This window comes from Podarcis bocagei, assembly GCF_964188305.1.
Source record: "Podarcis bocagei genome assembly, chromosome: Z".
NCBI lineage: Eukaryota > Metazoa > Chordata > Lepidosauria > Squamata > Lacertidae > Podarcis > Podarcis bocagei.
The window spans coordinates 22695902-22723731 of NC_138140.1; the positions used below are offsets into that span (position 1 = coordinate 22695902).

General features: G+C 45.0%; 1 protein-coding gene across 1 annotated transcript in view; it reads left to right on the forward strand.

The window, feature by feature from the left end:
* Positions 1-8456: 8456 nt before the first annotated feature.
* The window catches only part of LOC308578693 (uncharacterized protein), a gene marked incomplete at its 3' end in the record, with an annotated part of 45975 nt that continues 26601 nt past the window's right edge, over positions 8457-27830 (forward strand). Inside the window, exon 1 of the mRNA XM_081179165.1 lies at positions 8457-8768. Within this exon, the coding sequence (XP_081035291.1) occupies positions 8507-8768 (262 nt within the window). The 5' untranslated portion in view covers positions 8457-8506. The remainder of the gene's footprint in view (positions 8769-27830) is intronic.

A 27830-nucleotide genomic window follows, 5' to 3' on the forward strand; every position in this document is an offset into this window, starting at 1 on the left:
GTTCAGTGGCGGCTGCTGCTTTTCTTTTTTCTTTTAAATATCTGTTCGTTCGGGTCTTCCATTAAATACTGACATGACAGGCAATGTAAAACAATAGTAGCACAAAACCTGTACACAAACAGATGCGTGGATGGGTGGCGACTATTGCCATTCACGCGTAATTCCTTTGCACTGGGATCATTTGCGGCAAAAATAGAATGATTATAAATTAATAGTTAAATGGCAACGAAGGAACAATACTGCGCTCTCTCTTTCTCTCTCTCTTTAAAGCATTGCGAGTGTTATCGTCATCAGCGCCAAGAATGCAACTCAAAAAGTGATTTAGGGAACTCAAACGGGCAAGGGTGACAAACAGGGTTCGAAGTCCACATTATGATAACCGTTTCATAAAATGTTATCTTACAAATTTCCCCGTTTGGGAAAAACCGTATAACCAGCCAGTGTTTCTTAGTGCTTCCGCTGCCTCCTGCAAGGGGCAGCGAGCGACTCACAAGAGCAGGGCGTAGCAGCCCATAAGCGGGACTGGGTAAAAGGCGGATCCAAATGATTTTAAACGGATCCTCATGAGTTCATATGATTTTTTCATTCAAATTAAAGAAAACCACCATGATACTAGTCTGTAGGCAGCATCAAAAAAAATCATGCATCCACTGTTTCGTGAGGCCGCAATGGCGCAAAAACATGGTTAAAAAACACGGTTCCTCATGATTTTTGCACTAGATGGCTCTGGCTTAAAGGCGGATCTACACGGATCCTCATGGATCCTCCACTTTTTAAAAAATAACTCCCAACAAATCCAGTGTCAAATCACATCTGGAAAGCACGCCTACAGACTGGAGTATAAAAAACGTGGATCCAACACTAAGCCACACTGCAGCACCACAAAAACATGGATCCTCATGAATTCATATGATTTTTATATTGAAATAAAATAAAAGCATCATGATACTCTGCACCACGTGTCTGTAGGCAGAACCTAGAAAAATCACGCACCCACTGTTTCGTGGTACCGCAATGGCACAAAAACACGGTTAAAAAACACGGATCCTCATGATTTTTGCACTAGATCAGCCCAAAGTCACCATCAGATCAAATATCATGGCCATGGTCACAGCCTGCACAACAAAAATCACGGATCCACAACTTCCTGGCGACACCGTGGCCCAAAAACGTGGTTTTGAAGCATGGATCCTTACACTTTTTGCACTGGGCCACCCCAAACCCACCGTCAAATCCTGCACCACAAAAAACTCGGATCCACAGCTTCATGGCCATACCATGGCCCCAAAACATGGTTTTGAAGCCCGGATCCTCATGGATCCTCACGCTTTTTGCATTGGGCCAACCCAAACTCACTGCCAAATCACACATCATAGCCAGGGACATAACCTGCACCACAAAAATCACGTATTCACGGCTTCCTGGCAACTCCATAGCCCAAAAACATGGTTTCAAAGCATGGATCCTCATGGATCCTCACACTTTTTGCATTGCACCACCCCTAACTCATAGTCAAAACACACATCATAGCCAGAGGCACAGCCTGCACCACAAAAATCATGAGTTGCACCACAAAAATCACAAAAATGCCCTTAGCAGCACTGTTAACATCACCACTGGATCATTATTATTAGAGCTGAGAGGAGAATGTACGACTATATATTGTACCAAGATATGGTTCATCTTCAAGAACAGATCAAATACATACAGAAGTATTAAAGAGGAGAAAAAGTATGAAACTGCTTACATACTGTCAGCTAATATCCAGATTCAAGAAAGACTGTATGGCAAACAGTTAAATCGGTGAAAAGCCAGAATTTGAGTCCATCATAACAGAGGTCTACCTTTTGGGTAAAATTTATAAACTATTACTCAAATATGACACCAAGCCTGAACAAGCAAAACCTTATATGACAAAATGGATGCAAAAATTTTAAGAGCAGTTTACAGTGGAACAATGAGAACAATTATGAATAAAGGAATAAAATTCACTGCAAGTTAAGCCCTAAAACAAAATTGGTACAGTGGAACCTTGGGTTGCAGACATAACCCGTGATGGAGGCATGTCTACAACCCAGAGCGTTCTCATCCTGAAGCTGCGCCTCTGCACAGGCGTTGGCGCAATTTGGCGCTTCTGCGCATGCGCGAGCGGTGAAACCCAGAAGTAACCCGTTCCGGTACTTCCAGGTTTCCCGCAGTCCAGAACCCCAAAATACGTAACCTGAAGCAGCCGTAACATGAGGTATGGAGGTATGACTGTACAAAAATGTTCTTTCAATGCTATATAACTTTGAAAGATATACAGAAGATGAATAATGAAATGAATGGACATTGCTGGAAATGTCATAGACCTCAAGGAACCTTCTTCCATTTATGGTGGATCTGTGAAAAAACCAAAAAGTTTTGGAGGAAAGTTCATTTCGAAATGAAAAAATGTAAAAAATAAGCAAAATTTGCATTGGACCCCAAAACTATGCCATTGGGAATGACTCCTTCAGCTACTGTATTGTGAAATTGTCAGTGGAACTATTTAGTTATATGACCACAGCAGTCAGAGTGTGTTGGCTAACATATGGAAATCTGACATATGTCCTGAGATAGATGCATGGAAAGAGAAACTATCAGAATATGCAGTAATGGCAAACCTCACAAATTTAGTAAATGATAGACTCATGGCAGAACATAAAAAATCTTGGAATCTTTATAATTTGTATACAACTTAAGTAACAAAATGAACATCTGTATGGATTTGTATAATAGACCTTAGATTACAAAAATATTTCCTGTTTAAAAATAGAAGCTTTGTGTGTATATGATAAAGAAAGAAATATATAGTAGAAGAAATCTTGTCTGTCTGATCTAGAAATGAAATCATATTTTTAAATAATTTTTGCTTTAGATTTTTATAATCATATATGGTATTTCTCCAATAGCGAACGACCTAGAATTAGAAATACGGTAATATTTAGTACACTAACCTTACGGAAATTAGCCCTGAGTGCTCACTGGAAGGACAGATTGTGAAGCTGAGGCTCCAATACTTTGGCCACCTCATGAGAAGAGAAGACTCCCTAGAAAAGACCCTGATGCTGGGAAAGATGGACGGCACAAGGAGAAGGGGACGACAGAGGACGAGATGGTTGGACAGTGTTCTCGAAGCTACAAACATGAGTCTGACCAAACTGCGGGAGGCAGTGGAAGACAGGAGGGCCTGGCGTGCTCTGAGTTTTGCTGCTTAGCAAGAGATTTGGGGAGGTTGCTACTGTTCTTCACTGTGATAAGATTACACACTGAGTACTGTGCAAGCAAGTCAGCCAGGCCATAGCATGAGTACCTGCCAGCAATCTCATCGTAGGTCACCTCCTATGGAGCATCAGGCAGGTGAAGTCACTAACATCCATGAAAAAATATACCTAAGGCGAATTCTGGGACTCCAGAATCCACAGATACCTGCACAGTCTCTAGCTCAGGTGTGGGGAACCTCTGGCCCTCTAGATGTTGTTGAACTCCTGCTTGCTGGAGTTGACATGAGTTGCAGTCTAGCAAGAGCTGGGGTGGCCAAAGGCTCCCCACACCTCACCAGAGGAAAAGGATTCTGCATATGCTCAGGAGCACATTTGCCCTGCGGTCTTTGAAATGCTACATCCTCCTTGGAGATCAAGGATTTCTGTGCATGCTCCAGGACACTCAGCCAAGGTGCCAGAATTTTGGTCAGCCCAAAGGTAGCTGCTGCACTCTTTAGACACAACATCTGCTGAAATTGTTGATAAATTTGCACTGGCTTCCTCGCCCTTTGGGACTATCTGAGGTGGGGACTGGAACAGGCCTGCCTCCTTGAGGACTTGTTAATTTATTTTAGCGCTCCTTTGGAAACAAACAGGTATGTGCTCTTTGCGACTGGGCATGTTTCCAAATGTGAATTATGCAGAAAAACAACAGACTGCGAAGCATTCGTGTGCCCCATGTACCCATGGCTCTAGAATTCATGTGCTCCCATGCCAGAGAGGTTCTATGAGGTCAGTTTCACTGCTGAGCGAATTTGATGTTTCCTTTCCCCACTTAGGCCAGACAGGTCCTCCACGTGTCTGCCTTTAATGTTATGGCCCACCATTAAACTTGCATGCACCACAAAATGTGCCACCCACATAGAAAGAGCAGGCTGCATTTACCCTTTTCTCTCCCAATTTGAGTTCCACCTGAAAATTATGTGGCAGAAGTTACAAATGCTTGCAAATCCATGCCCCTGCTTAATTCACAGAGTGCAGAAGGGTAGTGATATTATTAAGCCCCCCCCCCCCGCAGCAAATGTAGAAAAAGAGAGCCACCAAGCACCTTAGAAACAAATGGATTTATCGTGGCAGAGCCAGTTGTAGGGCTAGAGCAGGCATCCCCAAACTTGGCCCTCCAGCTGTTTTGGGACTACAACCCCCATCATCCCTAGCTAACAGGACCAGTGGTCAGGGATGATGGGAATTGTAGTCCCAAAACAGCTGGAGGGTCGAGTTTGGGGATGTCTGGGCTAGAGAGTTTGGGATTAGAGCATTCTGCATATCTGATAAAAAGCACAAATCCACAGCGTTCCCCCCCTCCCATCAATCGGTGGGGAATTTGATGCCCCTCCCCCCTTCAGCCTCCAAAATGGGTGGGGTTGCAGAGAAACAAATTTCTGGGCTTAATACAAAGCTTAATAGAAATGATAAATGGAGATGAGATGAAATGGAATTACAAACAATACAGAATGTATGCAGAAAAGGGGAAATAGAAAATTGAATATATGGTAATTCACACAAAATCCAGTAAAATATGACGGATTGAATGATTAGCAACTGGATATGATTTGCATGCTGATTAGCAAATGGCAAGCACTGGCAAAGCAAGAAAAGGGACTAACATATTCAATAATATTTTTTTTATTAATTTTCAATTTCAATCCAATAATAGCCTCATTATAACGATACCAAACTATAATACAATTACTAACACTTATTGTTCAAATACAAAATTATATACTGGTAATTTAGGCGGCCTCCCGTGTGCTAGAATTGATGGTTGATTATTTTATTTCTGCGTTCCAAGATCTTATGACCAGATCATTCTGGTTAAAAAAATAATCCCTTATACAACTGCAATATTCACTCCATAAATAATAAAGGATGGGGAAGAGTCAGCTCTAAGTCTCCATCGTAAACCTTTTGCAAAATAGAGTTTCCCTCCCCCCCTTTTTTTACACACACAGTTCTCTTTGATGTTATCTTCCATATCTATAATATGGATCAGCCTTGGTTTCTAACTGCCTCAACCGTTCCTCATAAGGCTTGGTTTCCAGACCCTTCATCATCCTGGTCACCCTCCTCTGCTCACTTTCCAGCTGCTCAATATCTTTCTTCAACTAGCCTGCACTGACCAGCAGCAGCTCTCCAGGGTTTCGGAGGGGGGGACATTCCCAGCCCCCCCCCCAAGATGCCGCCCAGGATGGAAGACCTGCATGCCAAGCAGATGGTCCAATCCTGCGCTATGGAGATGCCTAGCCTGCTTGGAAGGATGTGGGGCTGGTCTCCCTTTGGGAATGGGGCTGCAGGAAGAAGAATGTGAAGTGAAGATGCAGCCCAGCTGCAGGTGGAACAGCAGGTTCCTCCGAGTTCTGACAGAGGAGCATCACCACTCAGGAGGGGCCAGGTGGGGCCAGGTCCTGGGGGGTGGTTGCCACGGTGACTAGTGTGGGAATGTTCAGAGATGCAGGAGAGGATATATTGTCTGATAATACCCAGTGTGGTGCAGTGGTTAAGAGCGGTAGTCTCGTAATCTGGGGAACCGGGTTCGCATCTCCGCTCCTCCCCATGCAGCTGCTGGGTGACCTTGAGCCAGTCACACTTCTTTGAAGTCTCTCAGCCCCACTCACCTCACAGAGTGTTTGTTGTGGGGGAGGAGGGGAAAGGAGAATGTTAGCCGCTTTGAGACTCCTTAAAGGGAGTGAAAGGCAGGATATCAAATCCAAACTCCCCTTCTTCTTCTTCTTCTTCTTTCCAACTTGTGTTAACAAGATTGCAATTTTAGCAGAGTGACATTCCCCCTTTTAAACTTGCAGCGGATACGTTTGTTCAGGCTTGCTAAAGCCTCTATAATAACTGTTCTGGTATTTTCCCCTTATTCCCTCATAAAAGATAAGACACGACACAGTCTTCTACAAAAGTATAAAAAGGTTTACTCACATATCATTCTGTACACAATCGGATCCCAGAAGGCAGACTTAGCTTAGAAAAGTCACATACACTTGGAAACTATTCCATAAGAAGACAGTCCCTTTGTCCTCTCTGGCTGGAGCCAAGAGGGCATCTTTGGCTAAGCAGATGTTGCTTCTTTGATGCATGTAGTGAAAGAGAGAGAGATGGCTGCCTTGCCCTGTGCTTTTCTCATTACCTGCACAGGTGAGGCCACATCCACCTCTAGTCACATGCAGAGGAAGTCTGTCCCAACCCAGAAGGAAACAGGAAGTTTACCTGCTGGCTGGACAAACATAACTCCCCATGTGTAAACATGTTCACTCTAGGAATGTTGTACTTGACTGCTCTTGTGTTTCACATCCCACAACAAGGACCCACCCTCCTTTGTGACATCTCTTGCTTCTCCTTTAAAAGCCACTGACTTGCAGGTGGCCATTGTGGGTTAGTGAGGAGAGGTCAGAGGAGAGAGGAGGTGGTGGCGGTTGGTAGAGAGTAGGCGGAGGATTAGTGAATTGTTCTTTTTTCGTTTTCTTATTTTGATTTCATTTATTACTTTTATTTGATTTATTTTTATTTTATTCTTTTCTTTTAACACTTTTATTTATTTTATTTTTTGTTCTTTGCTTTAATATTTTTGTTTTTTGTTTTTTGTGCACATCTGTGCATATTCTGTATATATTCTGTATATTTTTATTTTTTACATAGAGGAGTAGTTAGGGTTAAGCGTAGGGTTAGGGCGGGGTTAGGTATAGACTTAGGGCAGGGCTTGGGGTTGGGGTCAGATTTAGGCTTGGGTGGGCATTTCAGATAGTTAGTTACTTTAGATAGGAGGGTGGGATCTTTAGTGGACGACATGGGCAGGCTGTAAGTAGCATCACTTTCTCTTCATTTTCGGGGTGGGGGGGTGAGTCTGTTTCCCAGCCAAGTTGTCCTGGCCAAGTCCCCAATCCATGTAGGTTGGATCCACTTGTGTCCTTGAGATGGCTTCATGTCCTGCACTCAGAGACCAGGGGGGCAGTGATTATCACCCAGGCAGAAGGGTTGCTGTGTACGCGGTCTCATGCTTCAGGGATGATGACTGCCCCTAGTCATGTCCCAAGTGCCTTTCTTTGGTAGCCATCTTTCTTCTGGGCAGAACAGCATTGGAATGGTGTCAATCCGATGTTGGATTGCTTTTATATGAATATTTGAACCTTTTCCCGCTGCAAGAGTAGGTGAGTACTATGACCAGATATCTTCTTCTTCTTCTTCTTCTTCTTCTTCTTCTTCTTCTTCTTCTTCTTCTTCTTCTTCTTCTTCTTCCTCTTCTTCCTCTTCTTCCTCTTCTTCCTCTTCTTCTTCTTCTATCACTCGTAGCCGAGTAAGATTGACTTCCATGAACAGTGAGTTTTAACCGTGAGTCTATAAGTGATTGTGGAGGCCAATTCTGGATCCACACGTCCTTCCACAGTGGGGACATAGTTTTCTGGGCGGGAGTTGATCACAGTGAGGGTTTGCCAAGCGTGCCTTCCTCTTAGCTCGTTTCTCCCTTGCATCCTGAGTTCAAGCGTCTTCAAAGCCCATGACACCTTTGGTAAAGGCTGTTCTCCTATTGGAGCACTCGCAGGCCAGTGTTTCCCAGCCATTGGACATGACCAGTCCAACAAAGTTGGTGTTGAAGAGTCATTGCTTCAACACTGGTGATCTTTGCTTCTTCCAGGACACTGGTATTAGTTCGCCTGCCTTCCCAAAGGCAGTGTCACATTTTTCGGAGATACCGTTGATGGAATCTTTCAAGGAGTTGGAGATAGCGTTTATAAGTGATCCATGTTTCACAAGCATACAGCTGGGTTGGTAGTGCAAGAGCCTAGACTGAAACTTAAAAGACTAGTTTCAATGGACCAAGAATGGTTTTCATGGCTGGTTCTGACTTTCCCCTTTTCTCAGTGGGAATTCCTACTCGTAGAGCAGAGGCCACGGCTGGTCAGCAGCTACAGTGCCTGTGTGCTTTGTTCTGTTGTTGTTGTTGTTTAGTCGTTTAGTTGTGTCCGACTCTTTGTGACCCCATGGTTTTGACTTCCCTTCACGGCTCTTTCTTCTTCTTCGTCACACACTTGCAGAATCCAACCCAGCATTCAAACTCTCTTCTTTGTTTTCCTGCAGGAACTGAAGAGGCACTTCCGGCTTCTGCTGGGCAGTCTCCTTATGGAAGCCCCCAACCCTGGCACCCTCCTCCACCTTCTCAGTGTAAGTGTCCCGATGGCATCAGGGGTGGTTTTAGGGTTGCCCCCCCCGTCCCTTACCCAATGGACTGTCCCATTTCTGGGGCACAGAGCCTGTTTGGCCCCCAGTTTGATCCAAACCCTCATGGTCCAGAAGTGCCAGGGACTCTGTGGTGGGGGCAGTGGGGGCCGCTTTGGCCCAGACTGGCCCCTGACTCTGAGACGCTCTTTCCTCCTGCAGGACCTCCGAGGATACGCCCTGGGGGAAAATGGGGAGGCTCAAGAACTAGCGGCCAGCAGCATTTCCTTGCTGCTGGCCGTTGCCCGGAAATACCCCAACCTCAGAGTAAGTACCTTGCCTTCTGCTATTCATTTCTTTGGTTACTTCCATCCCCCCAAGATCACATCCCCAAGTGATCTTTAGTGCAGATGATGTGGGGTGTGTCCCTGGGAGCCAGGATGAGGCCAGAGGCTTTTCCTGCCTCCTTTCCTGCTGCTGCCCACATATTCTGCCTATTATGTGCATCCCATGATAGCCTTTCCCTGAATATGCCATCAGCAGCACAACCTTCCTTTTGGGGAACCTCTTCATCCCGTCCTCCACCTCCTCCCCACTGGTCTTGAACCATTTCGTTTCATGCCCGTTTTCCTCCTGCTTTCCAACTTCTTCCACTGCCGCCTCTATGTTGCTGCAGCTGCTCTTCAGCCTCCTGGCTTGGTTGCCAGCCGCGGTGCTTAGCTCCTTGGCCATTGCAAAGCACTAGAAGAGATCATCCGAAAGCTAACTAAGTCCTTCATTTAAAGGGCACGTCAGCCATAGAAACCTTCTTTACACAGATATTGAATCGATCACTCAAAATCAACTTACAAAATACAATTCTCTTAAAGCAACCAAGCAAGTAAATCCAAAAGGAGCTGCTGGGGGTTTTGGCGCAGTAATATTTGGAGAGATACAGATCACCCAGCACAGACAGGGTACCTGCAGCATCCAGATGTTAAGACTATAAACCCCCGTCAGCCCCAGCCAGCAGAGCCAATGGTCAGGGGTGGGTGCTATTATTTCATTTCATTTGTGAATCGCTTTCCATGAAGCATGATGAATTGGGAGTAGAACAAGATCCAGATCCAGAGGGCCACAGATTCCCCATCCCAGCACTAAAGAAGCAACTCTAGAATCCTCACCAGATTCTAGATCAGAATTACCAGAGAATATATCCCTTTTGGCTTTGTAAGTTTCCACATGCAAGCCTAAATTCTGTAAGGGTAGAAATCAAATCTTCCAAGCTAGCATTGGCTGTAGCAAACTCCAACAACATCAAGCCTTTATCATTAACCATCATTTCAATGTGCTATTTGGAACAGGTAAATTTGGGAGAGACAAAATGGTTTCAGGACTTTTTCTGTGAGCTTCAGGCATGTGGTTTGTGTTTGTGTGTGTGTGTGTGCTTGGTACATTTATGAACATTTATTTTATATATGTACAACCTTAAAGTTCTTATAACAATAATAATATTTGATATTATAATATTAATGATATAATAAGATAATGATAATAATTATTATTTTATTTATACCTCACCCATCTGACTAAGGCTGCCGGAGCCACTCTGGACGGCTTCCAACAAAAATAAAAACATAAGAAAACATTACATACTTCCCTATACAGGGCTGCCTTCTACAGGTTGCATAGTTACTTGATCTTCTTGGCTCCAGGATCGCACAACTCCATGCCCTCACAATGTTTCTCTCAGGGACAACAAACCACACCCTCCAACATTTCTCCGATGGAAATAGGGGCATCCTGAGGAAAAGCGGGACTTTCTGGGATCAAATCAGAAACCAGAATTGATTCTGTAAATCCAGGACTGTCCCTGGAAAGTAGAGACAAAAACCACGGTTTTGGGCCATGGAGTTTCCAGGAAGCCGTGGATCCGAGTTTTTTGTGGTGCAGGCTGTGTCGCTGGACATGATGTGTGATTTGACAGTGAGTTAGGGGTGGCCCAATGCAAAAAGTATGAGGATCCGTGCTTCAGAACCTCGTTTTTGGGCCATGATATGGCCAGGAAGCCGTGGATCCTAGATTTTTGTGGTGCAGGTTATGCCCATGGGCATGATATGTAATTTGATGGTGAGTTTGGGTTGGCCAAATGCAAAAAGCATGAGGATCCATGGGGATCCATGCTTCAAAACCATGGGCATAGCATGCGCCACAAAAATCACGGACCCACGGCTTTCTGGCAACACCGTGGCCCAAAAATGTGGTACTGAACCATGGGTGCTCATGGATCCTCAGGGTTTTTGCATTGGACCACCCCAAACTCACTGTCACATCACACATTATAGCCAGGGGCACAGCCTGCACCACAAAAAACTCGAACCCACAGCTTCCTGGCCATACCACAGCCCCAAAGCGTGATTTTGAAGCACGGATCCTGCACCACAAAAAACACGGATCCATACATTGGCCCAAAAACATGTTTTCAGAGCACGGATCCTCATGGATCCTCACACTTTTTACATTGGGGCTAACTCACCATCAAATCACACGTCATGTTCATGGGCACAGCCTGAACCACACAAAAATTGGATCCACGGCTTCCTGGAAACTCCATGGCCCAAAAAGGATCTGAAGTAAGGATCCTCATGGATCCTCATTCTTTTTGCACTGGGGCAACCATAACTCACCATCACATCACACATCACAGCCAGGGAGCACAGCCTGCACCAAAAAAACTCGGATCCACGGCTTCCTGGCAACTCCATGGCCCAAAACATGGTTTCGAAGCACGTATCCTCATGGATCCTCAGGGTTTTTGCATTAGGGCACCCCAAACTCACCGTCAAATCACACATCATGTTCATGGGCACAGCCTGCACCACAAAAACACGGATCCATGTCTTCCTGGCAACACTGTGAGCCCAAAACATAGTTCTGAAGCAAAGATCCTCATGTATCCTCAGAGTTTTTGCATTGGGGAACCCCAAATTCACCCTTTATTTAACCACGGATCTGACCACAAAAATATGGATCTAAAAATCATGGCCCTGGCCAGATGCTACCCTGGATATATTGGCCAATTTTTAGGTGGTTGTGCTGGGATGGAGGAAACGGAGTCGGCTGCATCTCAATCCACTAAAGATGAGGGTGCAATGGCTGGGCCAGAATGATTTCATTTCGGTTTGCCAGCTCCCAGATCTTGACGGGGCGCAATAGTCACCTGTAGCCGCCATCAGGAGTCCCGGTGTGATCCTGGACACTTCTGTCTCTATAGAGGTACTGGTCACAAATGTAGCCACACTGGCATTTTTAAATCCATGCCAGGTTAGGTGATTGGTACCGTACCTGTCCCTTTCTAACCTCGCCATGGTGATCCATGCAGCAGTCACCTGCACACTAGACTACGTTAACTTGCTCTACACCTGAACCGGGGAAGGCAGGGTATAAATGCGATAAACAGATGATAGATAGATAGATAGATAGATAGATAGATAGATAGATAGATAGATAGATAGATAGATAGAGATAGATGATAGATAGATAGATAGATAGATAGATGATAGATAGATAGATAGATAGATAGATAGAGATAAAAACACAGGGCTTCCCATGGGACTGCTAGAAATGGTCTAAAATGCAGATGCATGAGTTCTGACTGGGACTTTGTGGAGAGCCCACATTCAGTTGGTTGTTCATCAGCTGGATTGGCTCCAGGTGGAGTATTGAATCAGGTTCAGGGTTGTGGTGCTAACCTTTAAAGCCTTAAACAGTCTGTGACCTTTCTTATCTGTGGGAATTATCTTCCACTACACCCTCCAAAGAGTGTGATGCTCATCTAACAGCAACCTACTGGTGGTCCCTGGCCCAAAACATATCCAGCTGTCCTCAACCAGAGCCAGAGCCTTTTTGATGGAACACTTTGCCTAATGAGACCAGGGCTCAGTTCTCTCACTCACTGGATCATCACCTTGTCATGGTGAGTGGGATTGCACATTCCTATGGCCCTTGTGAGCAAAGCCATCAGGAATCTCGTACTCCCAGCAGGGTCACCCAAGATGGTAAGGTCAAAGGGAATGAAATATACTCGGAGTCCTGTAGTGATTTCATGCTCTTTATTGCAGCTTGTAAAACAGTGATTGAATTTCCCTCCCAAACCTCAGGCTTTTATATAGATTATTTACACAATGAGTCTCGTCTGATTGACTGATTCTGCTTTCCTCCTGGAGCCTGATTGGCCTTTTCCTGCAGGCCAATCAGTTGTTGCATTCTACGGTCCTACCAGCCCAATAGGCTGATTAACTTCCTCCTGGAGCCTGATTGGTCTTTTCCTGCAAGCTGATCAGTTGTTGCATTCTAGGATCCTACTATTGTTCTAGGATCCAAGCTTAGTACATAACACCCCTCCCCTCTAAGTTCCCGTTGCACCCAGAAGGTTAGCATTCGTAGTCGTTGAGGTGTGCCGGTCACCTAAGTATGCGTTGTGGTCTTGGGTGTCTCTCAGTAGGGGTTCCTGGTTCTGGCTCTTGTTCCGGGGCTGCCAGCTGTGATGGGGCCGTTGGGTTGGGCGCTGCTGGTCCACTCGGTCATGGTTCTGGTTCCTGTGGCTGCTCTGCCTCGGGGGTCACTACTGGACTTCCTAGTTCTGCCTCCCTTACCCACTCCTCCTGCTCTATGGGCCTCACCTTTCTGCTATTCCCTTGGGATTCCTCTGTCCAGCCCTCCTCACAGTTTCCCCCGGGAATCGTCACCGTAGTTGATCGCAGTGGGGGCACCAAGCTTGCCCCCCCACCGTTAGCACCTCGTACGGCACGGGGCCAGTCGCCCTTGTTACTTTGGCGGGTACCCATGCTGAGCCCACCCCGAAGTTCTTTGCGTACACTGGGTCGTGGGGCTGGAAGGTCCAGGGGTTCCTACCTTCCCCCACTGCTGCCTCGTCATGGGCCCTATCAGGGTGAAGTCTTGTGAGATGCTGGCCCATGAGTAGTTCCACTGGGCTCTGGCCGGTCATTGTGCTGGGGGTGCTATGCTGGGCTAAGAGAAATGAAGCGAGGCAGTAATCCCAATCCCCTTGCATCATGCGGCGAAGGGCGTCCTTGGTGGTCCACACCATATGCTCTGCTTGGCCGTTGGTGGCGGGGTGGAACAGCGCTGATCGTGTGTGGCGGATGGCATTTTGTGTTGCGAAAGTATGGAACTCCTCTGACGTGAATGCTGTTCCATTGTTCAAGACAAGGGTGTCAGGGAGCCCATGGGTTGCGAACAGCCTACGTAGTACTCGGATGGCCGCAGCCATGGAAGTGCACAGTACCTGGGCGGCCTCCAGCCATTTAGAGTATGAATCCACCACTACAAAGAATGTCCACATGCAGGTGGGACCACGGTGCTTGGGCAGACTCCCAGGGTTGGATGGCGGCCCTTGGAGGATCTGGGCAGGACTCCTGGCAGGTCTGGCAGTATTTAACCCAGGCCTCTATCTCCCCATGGATTCCTGGCCACCACACATAGCTCCCTGCAAGGGCCTTCATTCTCACTACCCCTGGGTGTGTTTTGTGTAGGGCTATGAGGACCATTTGGCACACAGGCTGGGGAATGACCACCCTTCCTCCCCATAACAGGCACCCCTTGTGGGCTGACAGTTCGTGTTTATGGGTCGTATAGCCCACAAATTCCGACCCAGGTTTGCTACTGGGCCATCCCAAGCACACCCAGTCCAGGACCCAGGAGATGACCCTGTCCTTCATGGAGTGGCATGCTACTTCAGGCGCATGAATGGGGCGGTCAGGAAACTGTTCCATGCTCATGACCTCATGTGCGGGTGCTGGGTTGGGGCCAGTCTCAAGTAGTGACAGTCTGCTGATAGCGTCTGCGTGGCCCATCGCCTTCCTGGGCTGGTGGACCAGTGTATATTGGTAGCTGGTGAGGAAAATCGACCACCTGAGGATGCAGGGTGACAGTACTTGAGGGGTCTGCTTCTCAGGGGCGAATAAGCCAAGCAGCGGGTTGTGGTCGGTCACGACGGTAAAGGGGCGCCCATACAAGAAATTGTGAAATTTCTTTACTCCCTTCACGACTGCCAGGCCCTCTTGGTCTATTTGCAAATAGTTCCTCTCAGCTCTGGAGAGGGTCTGGGACAAGTAAGCCACCGGCACCTCTCTTTCATCCGGAAGTTGGTGGCACAGGTGTCTTCCAAAAACCCAACCCAAACCCCAAAAGTGCCATGGCGATCGGCAAATGGTAACGGGGGCAGGATCATGAAATCTGGAAGCCCCTAGTCATGAACCAGCACATGGGCGGTGGATACATATTCAGTCACTCTGACCCAAGGAACGAGGCAGTTGAGCAGCTCAGCAGTTGTATCCATGACTGAGCAGCCGTTTTTAGGATCTACTCTGCTCACCCTGAAAAGGGGGAGGGGCTAGAAAATGTGCCCTAGACGTAGTCTACCCCCCTTTTTCCCTGACTGGATTACTGCACCCAGTGGGGTCACCACCCAGAGGTCATGAAAGACAATTGAACTTTGGAAGATGAACTATATGGACTTTGTGGGATAACACAGAAAATGAGCATCCTGAATGCAGAACTGTCATCATTGCAAGAGAGCTGCAACGTTTTAACATTGACATTGCAGCGCTTCAAGACTCTCGAAGAGCAGGCAAGGGACAACTGAAGGAAGAAAAAGGAGGCTACACATTCTTCTGGAAAGCTCTATCTGAACAAGAACATCGAATACATGGGGAAGGCTTCACTATAAAAAACGACCTTGTGAAGCTCCTGTCAGAAGTCCCTACCGGCATTAATGAGCAACTCTCAACCCTTTGAATAAAGCTCACCAAAAACCAACAGGCTACTATTCTAAGTGCTTATGCACCAACACTGGATGCCAGTGAAGACATTAAAGAAAAACATTTACTCTCAACTGGATACCATCCTATCAGAGACACCTAAGTCCTCCTGGGTGATTTTAATGCAAGAGTTGGGCAAGATTTCAATCTGTGGCCTGGGACTATTGGAAAAGGAGGAGTTGGCAACAGCAACCAGAACGGAATCTTACTTTTGACTATATGTGCAGCACACAACCTTGATATTACTCATTTCTGGATTTGAACTCCTCAGGTTCCAAGTAGTTCAAGAACTAAGCTGTTTGAAAACTGAGGTACCACTGTATTTATTTTTCCCAGTTTGAACTGAATAGCACAGATTAATGAAGAATGTAATGCGATAACTTTTTTGAAGGATGATTTATTACAACAGCAGTCATAAAGAAGAAACATGAAACACACAGAAAAAAATGAGATATACAGGTTAAATTGCCGTGTTGGCACTTTGCGATAAATAAGTGGGTTTGGGGTTGCAGTTTGGGTACTCGGTCTCTAAAAGGTTCGCCATCACTGTCTTAGACTATGTAATTGTCCAAGCTGAAGATCACTGTGATGTGCTCCTTACCAGAGCTATGACAAGTTCCGACAACAACTGGACAGATCACCAATTAATACACTCCACGATGGCTATCAAGATACCTCAATGCAGGCTTCAAGGAAGGAAACAAAGGTGCATTAATGAGCGACTCTCAACCCTTTGAATAAAGCTCACAAAAAACCAACAGGCTACTATTATAAGCGCTTATGCACGAACACTGGATGCCAATGAAGACATTAAATAAAATTTTTACTCTCAGATTGATACCATCCTATCAGAGACGCCTAAGGAAGATAAAATTATCCTCCTGGGTGATTGCAAGAGTTGGGCGAGATTTTGATTTGTGGCCTGGGACTATTGGGAAAGAAGGAGTTGGCAACAGCAACCAGAACAGAATCTTACTTTTGACAATATGTGCAGCGCACAACCTTGTTATTACCAACACACTCTTTTGACAGAAAAATAAATTAGAAACTTCATGGAGGGATCCTTGGTCAAACCACTGGCACCTCTTAGACTATGTTATTGTCCATGCTAAAGATTGACGTGATGTGCTTCTTACCAGAGCACCGATGACTACTGGACAGATCACTGACTAATATGCTCCATGATGGCTATCAAGGATGTAGTGATCAGATGGGATTACAATGAGGAATTATAAAATATACATCAAGCCATTGTGTCCACGATGAATGCATTGTGTTGACTGGGTTTGATATATTGACAATAATTTCTGATAAACTTAACATAAGCTTCTACATTTATGCAATTTTTCCTCTACTGTCCATTTCTCTTGCTTGACAAGTCATGTACTGCAGGCAGGCATCCAGGGTCATCAAAGACAGTGGGCAGTTTCTTTTGATGTAACTTTTCTGATAAGTTACATCTGATAAGATAACATTTTAGGATGTTAATCTTAGGGCCAGGAAACAGATCTCACCAGAAGGCTGTCTTCCTGGCTATCCTCATTATCATGTATATTGCTTGTTTATGACCTCAGGGGTTGCCAAATGCACTCCTTTGTAGTTCTGTTTTGTTTACCCCAGAAATATTTGTGCTTAATTAGTTTTGGTAGTTTAACTTTGTCCCCATGTGGGGTTTGTCGAAATGCTCAGAAGAAATCTGATTGGTTCTTACGAACACTCTGTAAAAAGTTCTTTTGTGAATAAAACGACCTGGGCCAGGGGGTGGAGAGACAGATTATTATACGCACCCTTCCCAGAGTCTTGCTGGTTCAAGCCTCTGTGTGTATTGTTATTAATCAGACTTCAATCCTTCCTTTACTTTGAGAACGCCTCAAGGATTATACCTCAATGCAGGCTTCAATGAAGGAAACCAAGGCACAAAATGAACACTCAAGCCCTTCAAGATCCCATTAAGCGGGATTGCTTCCAAACAACTCTTAAGGACCATCTGCATTCAGAATTCCCTGATAACAATGAGGAACACTGGGCCAAGCTAAAAACATCCATTATTGGTGTTATGTATTGAAGTTCTCACCCTGGGCCAGCAGGGGGATACTGTAGATAGTTATGCAAATGAAGGATTGAAAAGTGACGTTCAGTGATTGGATAGTTTTGTATGCAAATGAAGGATCAAAAAGTGACGTTCAGTGATTGGATAGTTTTAGGAAATGGCAACAGTTACATTGTTCTGGAGCTCTATATAAGCAGGCTGACTGAGCCCCTCAGCTCAGTTCTGTTCTGGCATCTGAATAAAGAAGAGCTGTTTGAAGAATCGCTGTGTCGTCTGATATGTTTGCCCACAACTTAACAATTGCAGCCTGTGAACAAACTATTGGATACCAAACCAAGAAACACCAGGACTGGTTTGATGAGAATGACAGTGAGATTGAACACATGATTGACAAGAAAATGAAGGCATTTCAGATCTGGCAAAGAGATAGAAACTATGCCATTAAGGAAAAAAACCTATGCCAATGCTAAGGCTGAAGTTCAAAGAAGAACCAGAGAACTAAAAAACACCTGGTGGATAAAAAAAAAAAGCCTCAAGAGATCCAGCACTTAGCTGACACTCATGATGCACAGAGTTTCTTTAAAGCCACAAAGACCATCTATGGACCAATAAATCATGGCATATTCCCCCTGTGCTCAGCAGATGGCACCACACTTCTAAAAGATAAAGAAGCTATTGAACTCCTCTGGAAAGGACACTACCAACATCTCCTTAACTGCAACTCTCCCATAGCTGCTGAGGTCCTCTCACAAATTCTGCAACAGCAAGTTAGAGATGAGCTTGCAGTATCTCCAAATCTGGGAGAGTTGTGTACAGCTATTAACCAAGTGAAAAACAACAAAGCCAGTGGACCTGATGGGATACCTGCTGAAATCTTCAAAGTGGATGGAATTGAACTTACACAACAACTTCACAAGCTCATTGAAAAAATCTGGAGGAGAGAAGCGATCCCAGCAGACTTCAGGGATGCCGAAATTATCAATCTCTTTAAAAAAGGTGACAGAACTGATTGCGGAAACGATCGAGGCATCTCTCTATTAGATGCAGCTGGCAAAATTCTTGTAAGGATCTTAGCAAACTGTCTCTTAACAATATCCGAGGTGACCCTTCCTGAATCCCAAAATGGTTTTCGGCCTTCTAGGGGGACAGTGGACATGATTTTCACCACTCGACAACTTCAGGAAAAATGCAGAGAGCAAAACCAACCCCTGTATATGGTGTTTATTGACCTGACTAAGGCTTTCGTAAATCGTAATGCACTGTGGACTGTCCTTCTGAAAATTGGCTGCCCAAATGAATTTGTAAACATCTTTTGGCTCCTCCATGATAACATGACAGCAACAATCGCAGATAACAATGGCTCTCAAATTGAACCATTCACAGTGGGATCAGGTGTTAAACAGGGTTGTGTTATTGCCCCAACTCTATTCATTATTTTCATTGCCATGATCCTACACTTTGTTGAAGGGAAACTCCTCACTGGGGTAGAAATCATATATCAAACAGATGGAAAGAAGGCTCTTCAATCTGAGCAGGCTGAAAGCAAAGAGTAAGGTTACCGTAACTTCCGTCATAGAGCTTCAGTATGCTGATGACAACATAGTGTGTGCACGCTCAGAGGATGACCTCCAAACCATCCTAAATATCTTCACAGAAGCTTACAAAAAGCTTGGCCTGTCGCTCAACATCCAAAAAAACCAAAGTGCTGCACCGACAAGTACAAAATAACCCCTCTGCAGAGCCACAAATCCAACTCAATGGTGTAACGTTGGAAAATGTCGATCACTTCTCCTACCCAGGCAGTTATCTTTCCACAAGGGTCAACACTGATGCCGAAATCCAGCATCGCCTGAGCTCTGCGAGTGCGGCTTTCTCCCGATTGAAGTACAGAGTGTTTGAGGACCAGGACATTTGCAGGGAAACCCAAATGCTTGTTTACATAGCTATCATACTACCAACCTTACTGTATGCTTGTGAAACATGGACCACTTACAAATGCCATCTCCAACTTCTCAAAAGATTCCATCAACGGTGTCTCTGAAAAATCTTACACATCACTTGGGAAGACAGGTGAACTGGATGAAGCAAAGATCACCAGTGTTGAAGCAATGATTCTTCAGCATCAACTTTGTTGGACTGGTCATGTTTTGCAGATGCCTGATGATCATCTTCCAAAGCAACTACTCTATTCCGAACTTAAAAATGGAAAGCGTAATGCTGGTGGTCAGCAAAAGAGGTTTAAAGACTGTCTCAAGGCAAATCTAAAAAAATGTAGTATAAAAACTGACAACTGGGAAACACTGGCCTGCGAGCGCTACAGTTGGAGAACAGCCTTTAGCAAAGGTGTCATGGACTTTGAAGACACTCAAACTCAGCACGCAAGGGAGAAACGTGCTAAGAGGAAGGCACGCTTGGCAAATCCACACCGTGATCAACTCCCGCCCGGAAACCAATGTCCCCACTGTGGAAGGTCATGTGGGTCCAGAACTGGCCTCCACAGTGACTTACGGACTCATTGTTAAAACCGTGTTTATGGAAAAAAATCTTACTCTGCTACGAGTGATCGAAGAAGAAGAAGATCTGTTTTGTAGAGCTTGTAAGACTGAGTTGTTTCACCAGTCCTAAGTTGAGGGCAGCAATGGTTTTATGTTTACCTTTCCTTCCCCTCCCCTTTTTATTTTCTTCTCACTATTTCCCTCTTCCTGTTGGTCCTTTCCCTCTTCCCCTTTTATCCTTACCCTTACTGGGCTAGTAGCTGGTAATCAGGGTGCTTCAGTTATTGGAGTCAAATTGTCTTTTAATCTGTTTTATTGAATTTCTGATGTTGTACACTGCTCTGAGCCCACTTTGGTGAGGAGAGCAGCTTTAAAATCTAGTAATAATGATAATTATTGTTTTTTAAAAATAGGCCAGGGCGAAGGCTGAAGCCCATTCTCCCCTTTCACTGTGGTACCAATCCAAATTTGGCCCCTGTGGTGCTTTTCCCACAAGGAGGTCACAACTGCTGCCCTGCTGCAAGTCCCTGTGGCAATCTTGTGTTTCACAGTCTCATTTTGCCCTTAGAACTGGTGGCATACTTGCATTCTTTTGCAATGCTAGAATATTGCTTTTCCTCAATTGCCTTATAACAGGATTAAGTGGTGGTTGCACCTGATTTTTAATGTGATGTTATATGCCTCAGAAACATTTGATAATTCCCATTCCCACAGGCCACGAGATATACTTAATCAAAAGAGATCCCCTTCCATCAACAATCCTTGCACTTGCCCCTTTTTGATTGTCTGCACTGGGAGGGTGCAGAGGACGCGCACTCACCTGCCGCAAGGGTAAGTGCGTAATGAGCCACTGTTTTTTCTTTTTAAAAAAAAAAAAAAAATTATTGCATTTTTTTCCAGGTATAAATGTGCAGTCAGATATAAAGTGAAGTAACAAGAAAAGAAAAAAGAAAAGAAGAATAAAAGAAATCCATCTTTCCAATACATTTTTTCGTAACCAACCGGACTTCCCCACGTCTCCCTCACCCTGCATTCTTTACAATAAAGATATCAGCAAATTAGTACCTTGTTTCATGTGTTATTTATACTTTCATATAGTTATATTTTGGGTTTAAAATACTTATTATTAATTTACTTTACCCTAATATAAATATAATGTTATTTTAAACTTTGGTCCTTTCATAATTATAACTTAATTTCCAATATCCCAGATCTTATTGCTGGAGCTAGATTTTCCAAGTCATGCAAATTCTTAACATTCGTATAACTTATAATGTTTTTGTAAATAGTCCTTAATTTTTTTCCAATCCTCCTCCATTGTCTCTTCTCCCAAGTCTCGGATTCTGCCAGTCATTTCGGCCAGTTCCATGTAGTCCATCAATTGCGTCTGCCATTCTTCCAGTGTGGGCAAATCTTGTGTCTTCCAATGCTTTGCCATAAGTATTCTTGCTGCTGTTGTTGCATACATAAAAAACGTTCTATCCTTCTTTGACACTTTCTGGCCGACAATGCCCAAGAGGAAGGCCTCTGGTTTCTTGGTAAAGGTATACCTAAATACCTTTTTTAGCTCATTATAGATCATTTCCCAGAAGGCCTTCACCCTCGGACAAGTCCACCAGAGGTGAAAGAATGTCCCTTCAGCCTCCTTACATTTCCAACATTTGTTATCAGACAGGTGATATATTTTTGCAAGCTTGACTGGGGTCATGTACCACCTATATATCATTTTCATAATGTTTTCCTTTAAGGCATTACATGCCGTAAATTTCATTCCGGTGGTCCATAACCTTTCCCAGTCCTCAAACATAATGTTATACCCAATGTCCTGCGCCCATTTTATCATGGCTGATTTGACTGTCTCATCCTGTGTATTCCATTTAAGCAACAAGTTATACATTCTCGAAAGTACCTTAGTCTTTGGTTCAAGCAGTTCTGTTTCTAACTTCGATTTTTCCACCTGGAATCCAATTTTCTTGTCCATTTTAAAAACCTCTTGAATTTGAGCATAATGAAACCAATCTCGCACCTTGCTCTTTAATTTGTCCAGGCTCTGCAGCCTCCAGTTATCTCCAATTTTTTCTATTATTTCCCAATATTTCGGCCAGCCGGCTTCCATATTGGGGTTTATCCGGGCCTTAGCCTCCATTGGTGATACCCACCTTGGGGTCTTGTTTTCTAGTAAGTCCTTATATTTAGTCCAGACAATAAATAATGCTTTTCTGACAATATGGTTTTTAAACATTTTGTGAACCTTAACCTTGTCGTACCACAGATATGCATGCCACCCAAAAGCATTGTTGAACCCTTCCAGATCTAGGACATCGGTGTTTTCTAATAAAAACCAATCTTTCATCCAGCAGAAGGCTGCAGCTTCATAATATAACCTTAAGTCCGGCAGGGCAAATCCCCCTCTTTCTTTTGCATCTGTTAATATTTTAAATTTTATCCTGGGCTTTTTGCCCTGCCAGACAAACTTAGAAATATCTTTCTGCCACTTTCCAAAGCATTCCACCCTGTCCACAATCTGTAGGGTTTGAAACAAAAACAACATCTTTGGCAATACATTCATTTTTACAGCAGCAATTCTACCCAACAAGGAAAGTTTCAGTCTTGACCAAGTTTCTAAATCCTTTTTAACTTCTAACCAGCATTTTTCATAATTATCCTTAAATAAATTCAAATTTTTGGAGGACAAATTGACCCCCAGGTATTTCACTTTTTTAACCACATTTAATTCTGTTTCCTTCTGAAACTCATCTGTTTCTAAAGGTGTCAAGTTTTTCCCCAAAACCTTGGTTTTTTGCTTGTTCAACTTAAATCCCGCCACCCGACCAAACTCATGAATCAATTCTAAAACTCTTTTTGTACTAGATTCTGGCTCCTGTAATGTTAAAACCAAATCATCTGCAAAAGCTTTCAATTTATATTGTTTCACTCCGACCTGTATTCCTTGTACCAACCGATCCTCTCTAATCATACTCAATAGCACCTCCAGGACTGAAATGAATAAAAGAGGGGATAAGGGGCACCCCTGACGTGTTCCTTTTTCGATTTTAAACTCTTCTGTCACCACATTGTTCACTATCAATTTAGCTTTTTGCTCTGAATAGATTGCTTCTATACCATTTTCAAACCCCCGTCCCACTCCCATCCCTTCCAAATTTTTCTTCATAAACTTCCAAGAGATGTTGTCAAAGGCCTTCTCCGCGTCAATAAAAATTACCGTATTTTTCGGACTATTGGACGCACCGGTCCATAGGACGCACCTAGATTGGGGGGGGGGAAATAAAGGCAAAAAAAATTTATCCCCCCCCCCGCCAGGCGCGGGGCTGGGGCGGGGAAGCCCGAGCTTCCCCCACCCCCAGAACGGGACCCAGAGCCATGCTTTGGCATCGCTCTGGGAACTTGCGGGGCTGGGGGAGGAGGAAGCCTTCCGCCAGCCTCCAAACCATGTCGGGAGACAGCGGGATGGCGCGCTGCGCCTCTCCCGCTGTCCCCCGAGCTTGTGGGGCTGGCGGTGGGGCTCTCCTGAAGCCGGGAGGTTGTGGGGATGGTGGGGGGGGAGAAGCAGGCTTGCTTCTCCCTCCCCCAGCCTCCCGATCAGGTCGGGGAAAAGCGGGATAGCGGAGCGCCGCCATCCCGCTTTCCCCCGACCTGATCTGGAGGTTGTGGGGATGTGGGGGGGGGGAGAAGCAGGCTTGCTTCTCCCTCCCCCAGCCTCCCGATCAGGTCGGGGAAAAGCGGGATAGCGGAGCGCCGCCATCCCGCTTTCCCCCGACCTGATCTGGAGGTTGTGGGGATGTGGGGGGGAGAAGCAGGCTTGCTTCTCCCCCCGCCAGCCTCCCGATCAGGTCGGGGAAAAGCGGGATAGCGGAGCGCCGCCATCCCGCTTTTCCACGACCTGATCTGGAGGTTGTGGGGCTGGTGGGGGGGAGAAGCAGGCTTGCTTCTCCCTCCCCCAGCCTCCCGATCAGGTCGGGGAAAAGCGGGATAGCGGAGCGCCGCCATCCCGCTTTTCCACGACCTGATTTGGAGGTTGTGGGGCTGGTGGGGGGGAGAAGCAGGCTTGCTTCTCCCTCCCCCAGCCTCCCGATCAGGTCGGGGAAAAGCGGGATAGCGGAGCGCCGCCATCCCGCTTTTCCACGACCTGATCTGGAGGTTGTGGGGCTGGTGGGGGGGAGAAGCAGGCTTGCTTCTCCCTCCCCCAGCCTCCCGATCAGGTCGGGGAAAAGCGGGATAGCGGAGCGCCGCCATCCCGCTTTTCCACGACCTGATCTGGAGGTTGTGGGGCTGGTGGGGGGGAGAAGCAGGCTTGCTTCTCCCTCCCCCAGCCTCCCGATCAGGTCGGGGGAAAGCGGGATAGCGGAGCGCCGCCATCCCGCTTTTCCCCGACCTGATCTGGAGGTTGTGGGGATGTGGGGGGGGAGAAGCAGGCTTGCTTCTCTCCCCGCCAGCCTCCCGATCAGGTCGGGGAAAAGCGGGATAGCGGAGCGCCGCCATCCCGCTTTTCCACGACCTGATCTGGAGGTTGTGGGGCTGGTGGGGGGGAGAAGCAGGCTTGCTTCTCCCCCCGCCAGCCTCCAGATCAGGTCGGGGAATAGCGGGGTGGCGGCTCTGCGCCTCCCCGCTGTCCCCAGCTTTTGGGTGCAGGCTGCTGCCCGCAAGCCTTGCGAGCCCGCGGTACATCCCGCCGGGCTTGCAAGACTTGGGATAGCTTCCTGAAGCCTGGAGAGCGAGAGGGGTCGGTGCGCACGGACCCCTCTCGCTCTCCAGGCTTCAGCAAAAGCCTGCATTCGCACCATAGGACGCACACACATTTCCCCTTCATTTTTGGAGGGGAAAAAGTGCGTCCTATAGTGCGAAAAATACGGTAACACTGCTTTGGTGTTGATGTTAGTTTGCAAGAGTTCCAAAATGTCAATAATGTTCCTAGTGTTATCAAACAAATGTCTGCCTGGGAGAAAGCCTGCCTGGTCCTTGTGAATTACTTCATTTAACACTCTTTTAAGCCTGCTTGCCAAAATGTCTGCAAAAATTTTGTAATCCACATTTAGGAGTGAGATGGGACGGTAGTTCTTTAGTTGGGTCTTTTCAGTTTCCAGTTTAGGAATCAATGTGATGAAAGCTTCTTTCCACATTTCCGGTGCCTTCTTCCCCTCCATAATCTGGTTACAAACCTCCATTAATGGTTGTATCAAGTAATCTTTTAAAGTCTTATAATACTTGGAGGTAAGTCCATCTGGGCCTGGAGATTTGCCAAGTTGCATATTCTGAATGGCACCCTCAATTTCCTGTTGTGTTATTCTGTAATTCAAGATTGTTCTCTTTTCTTGAGATAGTTTTGGTAATCCGTTAGCTTTTAGAAATTGATCTATCTCAGTCACTTCCTGAGGCCCTTGCTGTTTTTTCAAACATGTGCATTCCATAGCTTCCCTGCAAAAGGAAGTCCAGCTTGCCAACATTTTGGAGTTCCTTGAGAAGGGTTACAAGCACCTGCATGAGGGTAAGCTGTTAGACATGATATGCTTGGACTTCCAAAGGGGTTTTTGATTAGAAACCTCACCAGACTACTGAGAGTAATCTTACCAGCCATGGGACCAAAGATTGGGCCCACGGGGGATTACAAATTGGTCAAGCAACAGGAAGTTGGAAGAAATGGGCAGTTCTCCCAGTGAAAGAGAGTGAGCAGTTGGGTCCCACAAGGATCATTTATTCATGTATGATCTGGAATTAGTGCTGAGGAGTATAGTGGCTATGTTGGCAAACCAAATTCCATGCTGGAGACTATTGAAAAAGGAACTGGATATGAAATGGTCAGTATTGTAATGTCCCTGTACAGTTCTATAGTGTGGTCCCATTTGGAATACCGCGTACAGTTTTGGAATAGCTGGGGGAAATGCAGAAGAGGGTGTTCTCACTCTGTGTGGGATGGTCGTTCTCTTCCATGGAGTGTGTGGCATAGGGAGGGATGCATAGTGATGGAGATGGCAGACACATTCCTTGCCAGTCTGATCAGCCAAATCAACCCTGGTGATCAACAGGGTGATAGATGTGGCAACCAGATTGCTCTTACATCTAGAATTGGGCAACCAAAGAATAAAGGAGTAACAGTGCTTTTCCTTTGAGAAAAGGCTGAAGAGCTTGGAAATGTTCAGTCTATAAAAGGTGATTAAGTGGGGAGCAGACATGATAGAGGTTTAAAAAATTAAGAATATAAAGTGGATAGAGAGAACTTTTTGTCCCCCTCCCATAATACTGACCTGAGAGGCAACCAGCGAAAGGAAATACCACTTTACTCCAAGAGAGATTAAACTGTGGAGTTAACTGCATGGACATTTAGTGATGGCCACAGGAAAAAAATAAAAATATTATTGGGACAAAAATTCTGGCCCACTGGTCTTATGCACCCCTTTAGAATTAACTTTGGGAAATTATTCCAATAAAAGAGACCATTCCAATATAGAGAGCTTTCTTAGTGACATTATTGAGCAATTGCACAGAAAGGTAGAGACACAGCATTAAAGCCGATCATTTAACATTTTCCTGTATAATTTTATATACATTTGTGTCAAGAGAAAGGCGAAATGGATAGAACTAGCAAGATACACACAGGTGAAGGGAGAACTGAGAAAATCAGAACTATACAGTGGTACCTCGGATTAAGAACTTAATTCGTTCTGGAGGTCCGTTCTTAACCTGAAACTGTTCTTTTTTTTTAATGATATTTTATTGAATTTTAACAAGAAAAAAGGTTACAAAAAACATCAACAAAAAGACATAACAACAAATGATAAAGAAAATAAACACCAGAAAAACCCCAAAACCAAAAATTCCACATAAAAGCGGGAACAAAAAAATGAAAAAAATGAAAAATACAGATAAAAATCCCTCCCTTCAATTTCTATCATTCTTTTACTTATTTTCCTCTCACCTCCCTCTTTGTATTCCATTTAAAAATTTATTCAGCAAATTCGTACCCTCTTATCTTACCCTTAATTATATGTCCTCATATGATATTACTTCATATTTTCATTTATAATCAAACCATTCTTACCAATTCTTATTTCACCTTATTACTCAGCCACTTCATTTTTTACATTAATTTCATTAATTTTATCTTATCCTCAGATCTCTAAAAATTCTGAAATTTTAACCATATTTAACCTTTCTGCAAAAGCCAATTACTTCCTTTCCAACATCTCTTAGTATTTCCTTAGTATTACACTAATTCCATAAATATAGATTAATTACAAAAAACATTTCTCATTCTAAGTTTATCCAACATCCTTTTTCCTGGTTTCGGGTGATGTCAGTCCTTATGTCATCATATCCTCATCAGTCAGGTGTTCTAATGTCTAAAGCTCTCAAGTTACTTCCAAGCCCCCCCTGCGAGTTTTCTTGTTTTTGCTTATGGTTGCATACATCCTTGTTCCCTGTTGGATTCTTTTGCATTTTCTTCTCTTTCTCTTTGGGGAGCCGATCATCAGGGAATTCCGTACAGTAATATTCTTCATTTCCTTTTATCCAATTACCCCATTCCCCGGTGTTGCACCCCCCCAGTATTTAGTTTATAATCCAAAGAGTAGTTGTTCCAAACAACTTTCACAGTCCCACCAGAGATAGGAATTTTCTTAAATCCAAAATTCAACCAGTGTCCTCCAAATTCCATCTCCCAGTGTTGCAGCTTTTGGTCATGTAGGACTTGAATTCTCTGTGTCTTTTGAGATACATTCACAATCTCTTCCATCTTTCTCTGCCCTTGCACTTGCTCTGTTAAGCCAGTTTCCTGGGTAGATTGTTGTGCAGTTTCTGTAACTGCATTTCCCATTGGCACCTCTTTGCTGACTGCAGCTGTTATGTAGTCCAACTTTTGATTCATCAGAGACACTTTCTCATCCAGCTGTCACAGCCCATCATATATTTTGTCCAGGGCAGATAAAACTTCCTCTCTAATCATTTCTGTCAAGGTTGGGGAGGGGAGCTGGTCCCACAGTCTATTTTTCCCAGTTACTATGTTCTCTTT